Genomic DNA, 17,620 nt, shown 5'->3' with positions numbered 1-17,620 from the left:
TGTGAAATGAGAAGCAAATGAACTTAATGGCTCTGTTTCCTAACTGTATGTGACTGGGACCGAGATCCCCTCTTTCGAGTGCTCTCCTTGTTACCCTGAAGGCACACCTGGAGAGCCATGGATGAACTACCAGGCCCTCATTCAACCCTCGTTAAGTAGCATCTCTTACAACTTGGGCTTCTGTCAAGTGTGGGCAGCAGAGTCTGACACGACACCTCTGACACCATCAAGAGTGATCCTTTTATAAACATCGAGGCAGCTGAGCAGGGCAGAAAGACTCTTTATCTCTGCAGAGGTAGACCAAGGGCAGGGTCAAGGCCAGGACAAAGAGCCCACTCAGACTAAACTGAGTCTGTTCCAGCCGACAGACCATCGAGGTCCCTCTCGTCTATGACGCTCAGACGCCGTCATTTCAGTTGGATGTCTTCCAAAGCAGATGGTACAGGCACTTGCCTCAGTCACAAAGAAATCTCAATTAAGCACCCACAGGATGCTTGACTCTTTAAGTCACACCTCCTGGTGCCCCCTCCAAAGAAAAGAGTGATTAAATGTACCCCGAATTAGTCAACTTCTTTTATTGGGTTGTTAACTATGAGTCAATTAAATGTTAAGGAATGCTGACCAGAAACGATGACTTTGGAACTATCAATCTTATTTCTTTCTGACAGTAATTAACATAATTATGCCAGTTTTTTATTAGGCCTACTCCCAGTTCACAATAATAAAATTATGTCATCAGGCAGCTCATCTAAAAGAGAGCATACAGCAATGTGCAAGGCACTCTGGGGAATCAAAAAATGAAAAAGATGTGTCTTTTTGAAAGCACAGAATCCAGGTAACAGGTCAGACAGAGACCAGAGAAGGAAACAAGTACTGGTGAGGTATCTGGTAAAGAATTGCATTCAATGAACATTTGTCTCAACATATTTGCTATTTACCTGTAAGATTTTTACTTGACAACCACCACATAATCAAATGTCTGGTCAAATATAATCCAGTCAAACAGTATTTCTTGGTATAATTAATGAGCCTATAAAAAAGGATTTACAAAAAAACTTACACCATTATAAAGTAAGAGAAATCATTTTAATATATACATTTTCACTTCAGTCAATTCAACAATGATTTCTAATAGGCATGCAGACCCATTTAGTTTGCTTCAAATTTATTTCTCAACATGCAGCAACCTTCCTAATGAGATAGTTGAGTTGAACTATTTATTCCTAAAGAGTACAATGTACCTTGTCCTCAAAAAGAGTTTTATCAACTTTAACATTTTCAAAGAGCCCTATGAGGCTGCTCAATATGGCAGTTTTCCCCTGAAATTTCCTATTTGGAGGATGGCAAAACAGTCTAGGATCTTTCCCAGTCTACTGGTTGCTTGTATTCACATCACAGCGTGGCTGGCTAAGAGGTAGAGACTGAATAATATGTAGATAGCCTTCAAGCCCAGCTGAGTGAGACAGCTTCATTTTTAGAAAGGAAACCAAATCATGAAAACCCTCCTAATAGCATGATTTGTTCCAGGGTTCTTTTAAGAAGGGACGTAATCCTCACGCACAGGACTCTTTGTGGCCTTCTAGAGTTTTCTGCTCCAGCCAGTGTTTTCTAGCCAGGTGACTTATTGTACTTGCTGCAGAACTGAAAGCATGACGTCTCTGTCTACTTGCATCATCAGAGGTGGTGTTCATCTTCTCATTTCCGGCCAAATGGATCCGACCACACTTTCAACCCTATAGAAAGAAACATGAATTAAAAACAGGATTCGTTTTTAAATTTCCTACCACTTCCCTCAACCCCAAACAAAGAAGATGACATCAGAATGGAGTTGTGCAATTTCCACGGAGTTTGAGGTAGTCTGGGCAAGCTGCTGGAACCCTAGAATGGAACGGCTGGGCAGCCCTGGCAGCCAAGAGACATTTTTAAATGGCTCAGAAACTGCCCCACAGTAGGGAGATATGTATCTGGCCTAGTTAAAAAATAAATTAAAAAAAGACCGCTGCCACAAGAGTTTTGGCTAATAAGCTAGAAACCTCTCATTCTCAGCCAACTTGGACTGTCTCAAAGTAACTAACCATTCAGCCATAAAGGGAACTTCTGAGCTTCTGTATAAAGCAGAATCCTGCATCAATTAAAATAGCTCACAAGTAAACAGTACTTTCCCATGAGGGTTGTGTTTAAATAGGTGCTGGGTAAATAAGTCTGCAAAATAGTTATTTATGCTTCATAGTTAATTGCACACTTGTTACATGTTTATGCCCACTTATCAAATTCAAGAGAAACATGCAAACTTGCAAAAACTATTCCGGAGTGAAATATTAAGAGGAAGTCTTAGGGTGGCAACCTCTAAAATGGCAACTGCTGAAAAATAATAACACAATCACAATCTAGCCTCAAAGTAAAAAAGATTTCTCTACAAAGCACAGACTTCCCCCCAACAACGCAGCAGTTCACATGAGATTTTTATCTTGATTTTTAAGTTTACCTGGTGGCTGCACGTCTTCTTGAACAATACCAGCTCGATTAATGGCTTGTTCCTTCTCTGAGAAACACAACAGAAAAATTACTCTTTAGAGAGGGGGTGGGGGGCAGAGTGGTGGAACTCTTTGTATGGACATGGGACAATAAGAGAACAGTATATCTGAGTGCTATTAAATTCAGAGCTGCCATTGCCCAGAGCTTTTAGGTAATGGAAGTTGGATCCTATCAAGCAAAAAGACTGGATATTTTCAGTGAAAGAAAGCAAGCCATACTTCAGAAGAAAAACTCCCAATGAACATCTTTTCTCGGTGATCTCAGCAGTTTGGAAAGGCAACAAAAACAACAGAAAAAGAACAATTTTGAAAGAACTAGTGGGTGTGATTCGATGAGGGCAGGGCTGTTGAATTGATGGAACAAGTACAATTAACAAGGAAACGATGCAGTTTATGTGTCTAAAATGTACTCCACTGAAGGCCTAGACCCAGAGCTAAATATGCTATGTTTTTGATAGGAAATAGAGCAGAAAATTAATCTTTGGGTGGGTGGCTTTGGTTTGGATAATTGAAGCTTCCCTAATTGACTGCAGGTGCTGCGCCAATTAGTAAGCGCGTTCTAGTGACAGCAGCTTAGCTGATCTCTTTGGAGATGTCCAACAGGCGAGGGCCAAGAGAAACTGGGCATTTTATGTCTGTGGGCTTCAAGCACTCTGACACATCTTTCTAAGTGGTTTCAAATAAACCCAAGGGCTGTAAAAACAAAGACTTATTATTTTAAGTATCTTGACAAACAAATCGTGGCCTTTCACCAGAAAGACTTGGAGCCAAAGGATGTTTACTACTATATTATAGTAATTAAGTGCTGTAATCAAACCTCTGTTTTAATCAGGCTAAAAGTGTTTCTTTTAAATCCATACTTAACTCTTCTTTAATATTAGGTCATTTTCTTTATTCTGGCCTCTGGATTCTCATAAAGTTACAAGAAACAGGGCTTTGCCAAATCGAATATTCACTGAACTTGCTTCTCTGGTGATACGACGGAAAGTCAATCCTAAGGGAACTATCTGAGGTTTTATCAATGCTAAGTTTTGCTTTGGCAACTAAAACACTGGGCAGTAGGGATCATCTGAATCTTGACATCCAATTCTAAGTGAGACAGAGAGATACAGCACAAAGAAGCCCCTTAGAGGCAACCGTGACAGTTTCACCAGGCCTCTCTGAAATAGCAGGTAAATGACAACCAAGTCCCTATGGACCAACAGATGCCAAAGGATGTCTTCCATTTACAGCGGGTGATAATGGAGCCTGAGCCTCTAAGGTGTCAGACTTTCTAAAATAACTCAACACAAAAGACGATCTTATTTCCTAAGAAGTTGAATTCCTGTAGGATTGAGCCCCACCACGCTGTCACCATGTAAGTCTCCAAGTATGGATGTGTCTCAAACATGCTCTTAGAAAATGCCAACTAGAAGACTACACTGTCATCAGTAGTGCCAGGAACAAAAACAGATATCATTTTTCATACCTAAAAGGCCCATTCTCCAGTATTACGGAAGAAGGAAGAGATGAGTTTTTTTAAAAACCCTTGATTGCCAGAAAGCGTTCTAGATGTCCAGATTTAAGAGAATCAGATAGCCTGGTGTACCAAACACATGCTACAAGAGGCAGGTTGTACAAAGCCAAAGAAACTGGCAGTCTGCCAAGCATCAAAGGAAGCTGACTTCTGGTGGCAACAGAATGGCTAATTGTGTTCTCACCTCTTATAGTGCAATAGAGAACCAAAAGAAGAGAAAGGAATCCCTGTCTTTACACTTCCTTGCTAATTGCTAATGAGGTTGGAGAGAGGCTGAGGATTTATTTTAAATAGACCATAATCTCTTTATAATCCTTGTCCTTATGCAACCACCTCTTCTTTTGGCTTGGACGGGCAATTTAAACTGATTTGCAGAACTAGTTCTTACGGAGTGAAAACTGGTATTAGCATCCTATCTACATCCCCTGCTTCTTTTATCCATTAACGTTCTGTAAGTGCTTGAAGACCAAAACAGTCTTATATAAATTCACAATATGACACAAAGACACTTTATTTGTGAATATGGGATATGCTAAAGGGAAACAAACTGGCCCCTCGGGACTTAGCAAATATGCCTTGATGAAGCTGACAGTAGGTGTCTATTCTGCTGTCATCAGAGAAACAGCAGATGTTTCTGGGCCTCAGGAAAAGGGCAACACAGAAGTCAGGGGTTTAACTATGTGGGCAAATCAGGATAAACTAATTACTGACTTTTCGGTAGTGAGCATATTTCTATCAGGAGTGAAATGATTAAAATGCAAATACACAGCACTGGGCTGGGAGCATTGCAGTGTCAGTTAGACAAGCCCCCTCTCCAATGTCTCAGCAAGTCCAACTCTGCCCCCTGGTGCTAAGGCATCGAGCTGATTTGCAGTTTAATCAAGGATCCTTAGCTATATTATTCAAAACTTAGGAATACAAGCAGATGGGCTCATTTTTGTACAGTAGCAAAAAAGCCTTAAACCCATCTTTTAATACTTTTTTAAGTTTTAAAGTTTAAGACTTTTTAAAGTCTTAAACCCATCCTTATATTAAATGTCCATACTGTGAAATCTGTGTGACTTACTACTTTATTTAACTTACAGCAAATGGACGCAGCACACCCATGCACCAGCCCCCTCAGCGGTCTTGTCCGGGACAGTGTTCTTGGGGAGCACTAGCAGACAGAAACGTAAAAGCAGGTGCAGAATCTCAGCTCGGGACCCTCTGCAGCGAGACCACCACCTCAAGAACACCCCTTCCATCTCTTCCTGCCAATGAACCAGTTAAAGTACAAGCAACTCACCACCTGAGCTAATTGGCCAGATGTCAGCATCCGAATATGGACTGTATATTACATAATAGTATTGTGTCAATATTAAATTTCCTGGATTGGATAACTGTGATTATGTAAGAGAATGTCCCTGTGCTCAGGAAATACATGCTGAAGTGTTTAGGTATCAAAGCTCACAAGGCCTGGGACCTAACTGTCAAATTGTTCAGCAAAATAATAGTAACAGTAATATGTATACAATATGTGAACATATACATATCTGTATGCATGTGTGTATAGATGTGTCACATACATATTGGGAGAGAAAGCAAATGTGGCAAAATGTTAACAACTGGTAAATCTAGGTGAAGAACATAAAGGGATTCATTGTACTATCCTTAGATTTTCTCAGTTGCATTTTTTTAACAACAAAAAAACAAAACTGCAAAACAAATAGGGAAGTCCAACACTGACTATTTCATGATGATTAAGTCAAAGTCTTTTTTAAAATAGCAAATATAAAATGAAGAAGTACTTTTCTAGTGCTCCCATTTTGCTGCAGTCTGCGGAGTGACCCCGGCTGGATGTGTATGCCATGGGAGCGAGTCTGAGCCGGTGGCTGAGGGCATCAAGCGGCCACTGGAAGCACAGGCTCCTCCCAATGCTGGGAACACCTCTGTTTCTCACCAGGGTGTGTGATGGAATCCAGACAGCTTTGTAAGGCCTGTTAGAAAAAAAGACTTCAGTCTGCAATTCATTTTATTCAAGGTGAAAGGAATAAAAAGCATATTCTGAGCACTTGCCATGGAATAGGGAAAATGCCCTTTAAGGTAAGAGGTATTCCTCATCAAGTGACTTCTCACAGGCCTCCTCCGACTACCACACACTGTGGATGGGGGCACAGAGAAAGAGGAAGAATTGAGGGGTCATGGCTCTTCCACCTTGGCTTTGCTGGCAGGCCTTCCTCTGTCCTAAATGCAGGTGAAACTGGGCTTCATTAAGCAGCAGGCAAGGCTGGGGAGTTCGGGTCTAGTATTTACCCAGCAATGAATGTGCTAAGTGACCCTGAGCAAGTCACCTAAACATGGGGGCTGAATGAGCACAAGGCTCCTGGCAAAACCCTACGGTTTTACGCTTCTCCACATCTAACTAAAGTTAGTTAAAAATGTACAGGATCACAGGAAATGATCTTATTTTGTCTCATTTCATAGGTTGCCCTGAAATGCTGTTATTTTTAAAAGGCCACATTCAGGATCCCTGGCTGGTTCTAAGACAAAACGGCAATTAAGCTTCAAGCTCTATCACTTGTGCGCTTCCCTAAACATGGGCTCTTCCCACAAACCACATTGGGCTGAGAGCTAAAAAGTAACATCTGGACTCCCCCGCAGAAGGACTGCAGAACTAACTGAATACTCCTGGTTTTGGACTGACAACTGCATCTCCCCAGGGCTCATTTCAGTATCAGGTATCACGAGTCGAACTGACCTTTTATGCTACCTAACACTTGGTAAAGTCTGGCTGAGTTAGTGAAAGAGCTGAAGGTCACACTGAATGTCAAGATGAAATTCAATATGGCAGTCTTACAACGGTGGTCTGTCTGCTTTTAAAGCAGAAGATCCTGGCTTTATTTTACATAAGGGGCCTTCTGCCTCTTTCCTACCGCCTTGAGGCTTATTCCAGCAGGGGCCCGGAAACTCACCTACCCTCTACCCAGGCCAGCCAGCATCTGTCAACTTGGCCCAGCTGAAAGCTCCTGCAGTGACTCGGCTCTTGGGCCCTACATGGCCTGCGTTCCTTGTCAGCCTCTGGCTCCCCTTGTCAAGGACTGGGCATCTGCTCAGGCCTTCCAAGGACCGTGGGCTTCTCCTTGGTCTGCCCAGAATTCTGGGGACCACAGAGGTATGAAGCAAGCTCAGAAGAAAAAGAGCCAACGAGAGAGGCTAAGAAGGAGTGGATGAAAGGCAGGAACAAAAGAGCAAAGCCAGGAGTGCTGGTGGAGGTAGACCACCAAGCCCGAGGAAGAATGCGTCCCGAGGAGGGAAAGCCTGGCTGGGGGTCGTGCCTCTCACGTGCAGTCACCCGACCTCCTGCGTCACAAAGAGAACAGAAGCCAAGGTGACCAGGAAGGACCCACAACCTCCCAAAGTCACACCGCCGTCTAGCTGTATCCAGGCCCGCACTTCCTCCTCCGCTGGTGGAAGAAGTGCCCCGCCCTGGGTCCAAGGCTCCTCCTCCATCTGACACTGAGACTCCCCCACCTCCTCCAGCAGCCTTCTTTATCCAGAGACCCTCTTGGCTCCTCAATGCTCCCAGACAAAACAGAACCACCGCTCCCCTAGCGCCCTCGACCAGCTGCAAATACAATTCCTCATTCTCCTCTTCAGATAGCCCAACGTCTTCATATAATCAACCTAATATACTACTTACTCTTCATCTGCTGCAATCTGCCTTCTGCTCACTGTCAAACCACTGAAAACACTCTTAACAAAACAGCCACTGAGCTTCACCTTCTTTTTGCTAAATCCAATGGACATTTTCAGTTTTTATCTTCCTTACTGTCTCTAGGCAGCCGAGCCCTGCTGATCACACCCTTTGCCATGAAGAGCTACCTTCCTGGGGCTTATGACTGCAGCCTCTGCCAGTTTTAATGCTCGCACTCTGGCCACTCCTTGTCAGTCTCCTTAGGAGGCCCCGCCTCCTCTGACCACTTGCTCTTCAGACCCTCACGTGCCGGTGTTCACCTGCACTCTGTCCTGGACCAGCTTGTCGCTTTCAATCTCGGAATGCTGCCTGGAGCCCCACCTGCTGCAGTGACTCCGCTTCCCATCTGATGCTGAAGGTGTGCCATCTCTAGCTCCAGCTCAGATCCTGTGGCTCGGCTCCAGATTGGCACGTCCCACCTCCTAGGGGAAATCTCCAGGAGCACATCCAGGTACCTAACACTCAGTACATCCCAAACTGAACCAGCCTGTCCCCTCATCCCCTAAACAGACTTAATGCCTAGCACCACATCTCTTCAACTGCTGGAGCCAGAAAGCTGGGGGCCAGTCTCCTTCCTCTCCCTTGTTTGCCCTTGAGCTGATCAGTCACAAATCCCTGTAGAGGATTTATTTCTTAAACCTGGCTCCCGAATTCGGTCCTTCTGCCCAGTCTCATAACCACCGGCACTCTGGTGCAGGTTACCATGATCGCTCCTGAAGTCACAGGAAGCACAGCCTGCCTGGGTGTTGGCCTTCTTACCTTCAACCTTGGCCATTCCGGCCCCTTCGTCACAGACGGTCAGAGATGCCTGGAAAGGCTGAATCTGATCGCCTTGCTCTCCTGATTAGAACATTTCAATGATTTTCCACCAGCTGGACTCTGAGGACAGCAGAGGGTTATTCAAGTGTTTTAAAATAAGCAAGTGAGATGATCAAATTCCAAGAGCAAACGGCACAACAATGGGCTTTTCAACAGGCGCAGTGGAAAACCTGGGGTTCTATACATTTTCTGACACACACGCCTGTATTTTCCCAGTTACAAATTCTCACCAAAGAAACACAAAGATTTATTTCAGAATGAAGAAAACTGAAACTAGAAAGGTGTGAGACAGAAAGATCAGTGAATAAAGAATGTGGGTCAAGAGAAACAATCAGTGACTGTGTAAAATGTTCATGGTCCTAAGTGGTCTGGGGAGCAAGTTTCTTGTGTTTACAAGGCAGGAGGCGTGGGGAGTGTGGGACAAGAGCTAAGGCCTTCTAAGGTCTTTGTTTATTTCATAGAAGGTAAAGATACAGACTAGCTCTAAATTGTCAAAACAAAAGAAGAAAAACAGAATGTAAAACTTTCAAACGAGTAGAGGGCAAGAAAATTAAATAAAGAAGCCCTGAAGCAGAAAAGGAGAGAGGAAAAAAAAGTAGAGACAAGATTAAATAGAAAACATAAGACAGGGAAAATAATGCAAGATTTTAAAGATTATCAGACTGGATTTAAAAAAAAAAAAAATCCCAGTTTGGGTTGCTTATAAGACTTAAGGACAAATAAAGGCTAAATATAAGAGAATAGGTATACAAGGAAAACACTAACCCAAAGAAAGCTGGTAACTATGATGATATTAGATAAAACGGAATAGGGGAGGCATGTTAGGGGATAAAGAGGACTCTTACATAATGATAATTGAAAAAAAAATTCTTCAGAACATTCTAGACTGTGAGCAACAACTAATATGGCCTCAAGATATATAAGTAATAGAATTAAGAATGCTTTGGAACCATCATACACAAAACTCTGTGCCCCCAAAGAAGAGAACATACCTCATTCCAAGCATGCAGGGAACATTCACAAAAACTGGCCTGTACCAAGTCACAAAGCAAGTCCTGACCTGCATCAAAGAATCAATCTGAATTCTCTGACCACAAATGCAAAGAAGGTAGATAAACAACGTAGCCAGGAAGACCAGCGTGGCTGCAGGCTAGAGAACGGGGTGGTCGTGGTGCTGGTGGGGCAGGGAGACCAACTCAGGGCATCAGCAGTGGGTGGCGGGAGAGGGGTCGGACACGGGTGGGGACAGCATGAGAGAAGAGCTCTGCCTGACCTGTCCGGTCTCATATGTCCAGCACCTAACACAGTGCCAGGCACACTGCTGCTAAAATACAGGTTTTTAAAAATATAAAGAAGGCTAAATAAATGCTAACTGAATGTGCTGAAATGAATCGAAGCTCTGTCCTCACAGCACATCTCCATGACCTGGTCACAAACGCCTCACCTGGGTCTGAGCATCTGCTTAAATCTCCTTGTCTCACTTCCCTGCCCCTGTAGTTCCTTATTTTTGAAATGTTTTTATGGGATTCCTAATGTAAAAATATGAGCTGCCCTGGTGGCTCAGCAGCAAAGAATCCATCTGTGAATGCAGGAAGACACAGTTTTGATCCCTGGGTCAGGAAGATCCCCTGGAGAAGGAAATGGAAACCCACTCCAGTATTCTTGCCTGGAGAATTCCATGAACAGAGGAGCCTGGTGGGCTACAGGCCATGGTTGCAAAGAGTTGGACACAACTGAGCAACCAAAACAAAAATAAAAAATCAGCATTTCTACACCCTTTATCTCATTTAATTCACTCCAAAACATGTAAATTCAGTCCTGCAAACTTCACTGTTACAGATGGGGAAACAGGCCAGGCTCAGAGAGGTTAAGTAGCTCATCTTAAGATCCTCTTCTAGGGAGGGACTTAGACCCTCATCTGACTTTCTCCCTCTGTCTTCTTAGAGAGGCAGTAAGGTGCCCTGGTGTAATAGTGAACGGCCCTGGTTCAAATCTGGGATTCGTTGGTTGTGGGTTCTTGTACAAGTTAACTGTTTTATATATACCCCAGTCTGTCCACGTATAAAGTGGGGATGATGATCACATAGCAACTACCATAAAAGGTTGCTGTTTGCACCAAATAAGTTAATATATAAAAAGTGCTTGGAAGAGTGTCAGACATATAATCCGTTTTCAATACATATTAGCTATACAGTATCATTTACCTGTTTAAGGACCCAGTTATAACTCAAATAAGAGTGTCCAAATTAATTAAAATTGAACCAGAAACGTAGGCAGGTGTTGACTGCCTTACATTTAAAAATGCTGATATTGTAGCCACACACTCAGTGTTCACTGTTCACTTAAAAGGCCTAATTTGTCTGTCTTAAAGTGACTCAGATAACCACAGACTATGGACCTGTAAGACTGTTGTTGCGAGACACAGCACAAACCCACACCCTGAACCAGAGGCGGGTTTCTCAGTCTTGGCACATCTGCATGTTGGGCTGGGTAATTCTTCGTTACGGGTGGCTGTCCTGCATGTTGCACAAACTTTAGGAGCCTGGCCTCTATGTGCTAGATGCCAGTGCCACCCCACCCTACCCCATGGCACCCATTTTGTGAACCAAATGTCCCCGGGGGACAAAAATCACCCCTAGTTGAAAAACCACTGCTCTAGTCATCCTAGACTGAAACTTTTCTAGGGGGATCCAAAGCAGACCCTCTTGACCCAAGTTCAACTCTAGAGGCTATCATAAAACAGAGTGAAGCAGGATTCTGTAAGGAGGGATAACACAGATTATGCAAGGCTTCACTCAACCCCATTTTTATTTACCCCATGCATGGTGCACAGAGACAGGCTGGAAGGCAGAATGCAGACCATTTCAATCCCGGGTGATAAAAAAGAAGCTGCAAGGAAATCTGAGTGTGTGCTTAAAATGCTCTGTCTCAGAAACCAAATGTTGTAGCATTTGTAATGGGCAGAGCATTTACACGGAGCTTTCGGCTTTAGATCGCCAAGCTTTCAGCCTCCGCTAATATTCTCAAGAGGCATGGCTGGCCTTCTTCCATCTTCAAGATGATTCAGGTTTCCTGGAGAACAAAATGAGCCTCTAATGCCTGATATTTTCTCTCTGACAGATGGTTTCAGATGTACCAAAGTGCTAATCCTTGCTGAGGTATAGGTCTCAAGGAAGGAGAGTTTGGCTTTTAGAATGATAGGACTTGAATGATTAAGGAAGAAAATTACTCCCAGGATATTCGCCATTGTCATGTGAGCAGCCGGCTTAAAACGAAGGAAGACAGCAGAATGTGAAAAAAAGATTTGAGGAGAAAGTGAGAGGAAAAACTCAAAAATCCAGGTTAACAGCTTAGGTTTGAAACATGTCTGCTCAATGACATCTTTGGGAGTGGAAATGAAGTGCCATAAAAACACCTTCAAGCTCAGGATAATGAGGGGCCATCCCTCCCCAGCTTCATCACCATTCCCAGCTTCAGGGTGTGGAAGAAGGCCCGGAAACGAAGGCGGAAGTTGGAATATTGGTCTTGCCACTTACTAGCTGTGTGTCCTTGGGGATTAATACAACCTCTCTGAGACTCCCCATCCACAGAACACTTAATAATAACCTGCCTGAAAATGAGGGTGCATAAATTAAATGATCCAGTATTAGTCGCTCAGTCGTGTCTGACTCTTTGTGACCCTATGGACTGGGGCTCCCCAAACCCTTCTGCACCTGGGATTCTCAAGACAAATATTGAAGCGGGTTGCCATTTCCTTCTCCAGGAGATCTTGGCAACGTGCTTGATGAAGACACATTAAAAAGCCTCCAGCGAATACCTGTATGAACTAGTATTTAGTGTTGACCTACTATGTCAACTGCTTTTACTACCACCTTTGAGCCTCACCAGATGCCAGTTTTAAAGATATTATACAGACACAAGAGACGCAGGTTCGACCCCTGGATTGGGAAGATCCCAGTAGGAAATGGCAACCCACTCCAGTATTCTTGCTTGGAAAATTCCATGGTCAGGGTGGCCTGGCGGGCTACAGTCCATGGGATCGCAAAGAGTTGGACACGACTGAGGGATCCTGCACGCACGCACGCACGCACACACACACACACACACACACACATAATTAATTACTACTGAGGATGGTGAAGGTCTCAGAGGTTGAGTCACTTGACCCCGGTCCCGAAAGTGCACACAGCCAGAGTCGAACCCGGGTCTCGCTGACTCGTGAACCAACCTCTGTCCACGGCCCCACGTGGGGATGATGAGGGAAAGCGGGGGAGTTACTAGGGCCAGGCGGCCGCGTGGGGTCAGATATCCCTGTCAGCCGGCTCGGGACGCCGCGTGGGGTCAGAGGTCACTCACTGTACTCCTCTAGCCGCATTAAGGGCCGGAAGTAGATGGGGTAGAAGGCGGCGCCGATCAGGGAGATGAAGCCACCGAAAATGAGAGCAGTGCGCAGGTTCCGGGACATGGCTCCAGCCGGGGTTACCCGGATTCTCCGAGTGCCCGGGACTCTCCAAACCCGGCTCCCGCCGGCTGGGCCGTGACCTCTCCTCGGAAGAGGAGGAACAGCTTTCGCTTCCGGGCCTTGGGGGCGGGGCTAGAAGTTGGGGCGGGGCCAAGGTAGAGCGAGGCGGGAGCAGGGGTGGAATCAGAGGCGGGGCCTGGGGGTGGGTGGGGCTAGGGCGGCGTGGGGCGGGGCCTCAGGCCTGGCGCACCGCCTCCCCGGTTGTCCCGGCGTCGCTCGGTGCCCAGGGAGAGCCAGCAGCTGAGAGTGGAGGTTTAATTGCTCATTGCAGCCGCAACCCGCCCAGCCTAGTTTTTGTCTCAGCTGCCCCACCCACCGCTCTTCTGACCTCGTTTACCACTCCCTGCTTTACCAACCACGTTTCTTGGTTCTTTCCCCGCAACTGATTTTCCTGACTACACTAGGAGGTGGAGGATCTCTATAGCTGGTTGATTTAATCCTCATATATTTTACTAAGTCACTTAAGTCGTGTCTGACTCTGTGCGACCCTATGGACTCTAACCTGCCAGGTTCCTCTATCCATGGGATTCTCCAGACAAGAATACTAGAGTGGATTGCCGTTTCCTTCTCCATATCTTTTACAGGTGAGGGAATCTTGGCTGCGCGGATTTGGACAAGTCACTTGGCCTAAAGGGCGATTTGAGGGGATTAGAGACAAAAGTGCAAAATGCCTGGCCAAGAAGGCCTGAAGGGATTCTGAAGTCGGAGCCACAGGAGCTTCAGAACCAAGATTAACTCGGGAGGAATGTTATTTCAACATTCAAGCTACAAAGCAGATCTTTTCCGACTGATTTTCCATGCCTTCCTCTCTCCTTCCCCTTGCTGGATGTCAGGCTTATGGATGAGGATAGAGAGTGAATAGAGATCAGCACAGGGCCGGGAGCCAGCAGCCAGTCCCACTGAAGGGACCCTGGGGATCTGCCTTGTTCCCTGATCGGGGAGCCACTGAGGACAGACATCTGCTTCCTCTTCCTGTGATTGCCATTCTCCAGGCTTCTATGTCTGCTCTGCTGGCACAGGACCCACCCAGGGGTACTGGCAGCTGAGACTAAGATTCCTTGGGCCTTCACTCAATCCTTTATTTTAAAAAAGAATGATACCAGCTACTGGGGGCTGTGGAGCAAAGAAAATCCCAGCAAATCTTGACCCCAGCATCATTATTAGTTGAGGAAATTACGATCCTTCAGAAATGATGTAAAGGGCACAGGTTTCCTCTGTTTTGGTAGTTTTGTAGTTGAATCAAGCTACTGTTTACTTCCATACTTCCAGAAGCATGTAAATCAGGTGTTTGATTTGTCAGCAGGTTTATGGACTGTATGGACAGTCTTCTACACCCCGAGCATCAGGCAAAGTGCTTCAGGAGGCACAAAGATGAATAAGACCTGACCCTTGTTCTCCAGGATCCTGCCAAGTGGATGAAGAGAAAGGACATATACATAACAAGATAACTGATGACCCAACTCAGCCCGCTGCTGGTGAGTGATAAGGTCCTGTGGGCTACAGGAATTCAGAGGAGGAAGACAGATGACTGTAGGTTGAGACAGCTGGTCCTGGGGTGCTTGCAGGAGCTTTTTAGGATGAAAACAGAAGACTTCATGGCAAAGAGGGAAGCTGCAATGCATGCTTTATATCATGTGATATAAAAATCCCAGGTATAGGACTTCCTTGGTGGTCCAGTGGTTAAGAATCTGCCTGCCAGTGCAGGGGACACAGGTTTGATCTCTGGTCCTGGGAGATCCCACATGCTGCGGAGCAACTATGCCTGTGTACCACAACTACTGAAACCCGTGCTGTAGAGTTGGTGTTCTGCAACAAGAGAAACCAGCACAGTGACAAGTCAGAGCACCACAATGAAGAGTGGCCCCCTGCTTGCTGCAACTGGAGAAAGTCTGCAGGCAGCAGAGAAGATCCAATGAACCAAAAAAAAGAAATCCCAGTTATAGTGCACATTTTAGCCTCCCAGCATCCACTTCTCTTTCTGTTAATAGTACCCCAAATATCTTTTGGCAGACCACTCTTCTCCCATTCTCGATCTGCGAGGTAAACTAGGGCTTCTCCCCCTAACTCCAATCCTTACTCTTTCCCTGTTCCGAATGTTAACCATACAACCAAGCCTGACCAAGCTCTCTTATTCATCATAGGGACTGATTGGCACTGGACTCAGGTCTGATTATCCAATGTGGCTGCATCCCCCCAGCCAAATGACACACATAGAGCCAACCATAGTCAATCCCAGCTGCTGGGAGGCTGGATTTGAACTTGAAGGCATGAGACCCTGGGGCTGCTGGGGACCACTGTTTGGAGACTGAGAATGAGGACAGTACAGCAGAAGAGCTGAGAGTTGGGGAGAAATCAGATGCTGACACTACATTTGAGCGCCTGAAGCCAATTGTGCCCCCAAACAGATTTCTCAGTAACGTGAGCCAATAAAGTCCCCTCTTCACTCAAGCCAGTTTGAGTTGGCTTCTGTCTTTTAAAACAGAAGGAGTTCCAGATGAAATCACCATGGGTGTGATTTCATTTGCTCAACACCTCCCCAAGCTCCAAATCAAGGATTACCCTATTATTTAGATCACAACATTGAGAACCAGAGACCTCACACCACTGACTGAGCCAGGGCCAGGGCTGAACTCTCAGGATTCCTAATCGGATAGGCTCTTCCGTGACATCCTACTGTCTTTGTGAGCAGACTTGGCAGATGGTTGACCGAGTCCTATCCACGGAGTATGTTAAAGCCAGTGCAGAGGGTGCCAGGATGTCCTTGTGAGGTACCAGTGGCACCTCCAAGGCAGGAACAGGACCAACATGGGACAGATGAGTCACCCCCCTCCCCTGCCCCCTCTTGTTGAACCAGAGGTATCAGCCTGGTGAACAGCCAGCCTATAATCTATACAAATGTCACATACAGATTGACATGTACAAATGACAAGATAAATGATGTATTAGCATCGCTATATTGTCACTTGCCTGCCACTGACTCCTACCAGATACAACTCTGATCCCAAAGTTCTTCCCCTTTCTGAGAATCCCATTGATCTACAGATTCAATCAGCAAACACTTATTTTGAGCCTATTCCAGGCAAAGCCCTGTGCTGGTTGATCAGGAACACAGAAAGGAAGCAGTCAGATCAGTCTTTGCATATCTGACCGAGGTTCACCGAGCCAGATGCTGGTGGATGCAGCAGTGAATTGAGAGGAGAATCTGTTGTCCTCATGGTGGCTACAGTCTGGCAGAGGGACGAGCTGTTGGCTGTGGACAGTAATTCCTTTTTGGACACTCAGCCTCTCCTAATGATACCTCCTGGTTCTTTTCTGAGGATGACCTTTCATCTTGGCATTCTCGGTTGGACTGTAAATCCAGGCGCCCTGTGTGTTCCTAGCAGTACTGATACCAAGGCTGTAGAACACTTCTTGTGCCAGTCACAAGTTTACACCATCAGTACTCACCAACCCCCATAGATAGGTATCCCCATTGCAGGGGCCGAATCTGGAGCAATGGAAAAAGGACTAGCTCAAGGTCACATGGCTAGTAAGTGGCAGAACCTGGATACAAATCTATGCTGTCTGGCTGCAGAGACTGGCCCTTACCACCCCTCTAAACTGCCTTACAAACTCAGTGAGCTCATGTTGTCTGAATATGGGTTGCTCCAACCAGGCCCAGTTGTTCTTTTTCTCCTAGAAATAAGAATCATGAGGATGATGACACAAGGACAGACAGCACTGTTGCAGTGGATTTCTTCCATTGCTAATGTTCTGGTAGGATTATGACATATCTCCCACTTGCCTGGGGTCCTAGATGTGCACTTGCCTCATTGTCCCCTCTTGCAGCCTGATCTCAACTGTTTGTTGTATTCTACAGGTCACCCCATATGCTTCCAGTAAACTCCCTTTGGATTTCAGTTAGTCAGAGTCAGTTTCAGCTGCATGCCACTAGGAGCCCTAATAGATAAAGAAATGCCCACAATTGCCTCCAACACACAGCAGAGATGAAGGGCTTGGGGCTTCACAGCTGTGCTAATGTTTGTGAATGCCAAAGGAAGTTTGGGTCTGGGAAGGTATTCACACAAAGGGAGGGAGAGCTCAAGGGATGAAGGGAGACGGGATGCAAATCAAATATGTCAGGAGTCCTAGGGTGCATATTTTCATCTCAATCACTGAGAGAGAAAAAAAAGTCGGTTTGGGCTCCTATGCGGCACTTCCTCTTTCTTGCCTTGCATGTGAAGATTGAATGCTTGCAGGAAGCAGACCACCAGTGGTGTCTCGCACGGAGTTCAGACAGACATCAAAGTTAATCCGCTCTCTGATCTGAGCAAAATGTGACGAGGGTTTCCTGGGACAGCAGCTCTACTAATTGTGGCACTGCAGCCCAGCTGCTGTATTTTTAGACTATTGTGGATTCCCAAGAAGTAGCATCACCTTCTGCCGGAAAACAGTCAGACTAGAAGCCTGGGGTTTGGAGAGGAGTGAGATCTAACACAGGACCCTCTGGACTTGTT

At 45.6% G+C, this 17,620-nt stretch overlaps 1 protein-coding gene across 1 annotated transcript; it reads right to left on the bottom strand.

Moving 5' to 3' along the window:
• Positions 1-1,064: 1,064 nt before the first annotated feature.
• Positions 1,065-13,173, bottom strand: SMIM20 (small integral membrane protein 20). The gene is made up of 3 exons (XM_065907394.1): positions 12,959-13,173; positions 2,486-2,542; positions 1,065-1,733 (listed from the first exon to the last, which is right to left on the bottom strand). The coding sequence occupies exons 1-3, from the start codon at positions 13,065-13,067 to the stop codon at positions 1,696-1,698; spliced, it is 204 nt and encodes a 67-aa protein (XP_065763466.1). The 5' UTR covers positions 13,068-13,173; the 3' UTR covers positions 1,065-1,695.
• Positions 13,174-17,620: the final 4,447 nt, after the last annotated feature.

The sequence above is a fragment of the Muntiacus reevesi genome, chromosome 16 (genome assembly GCF_963930625.1).
Source record: "Muntiacus reevesi chromosome 16, mMunRee1.1, whole genome shotgun sequence".
Classification (NCBI taxonomy): domain Eukaryota; kingdom Metazoa; phylum Chordata; class Mammalia; order Artiodactyla; family Cervidae; genus Muntiacus; species Muntiacus reevesi.
The sequence above is the reverse complement of the archived record's forward strand: the minus strand, read 5'-3'. Positions and strand labels throughout refer to the sequence as shown.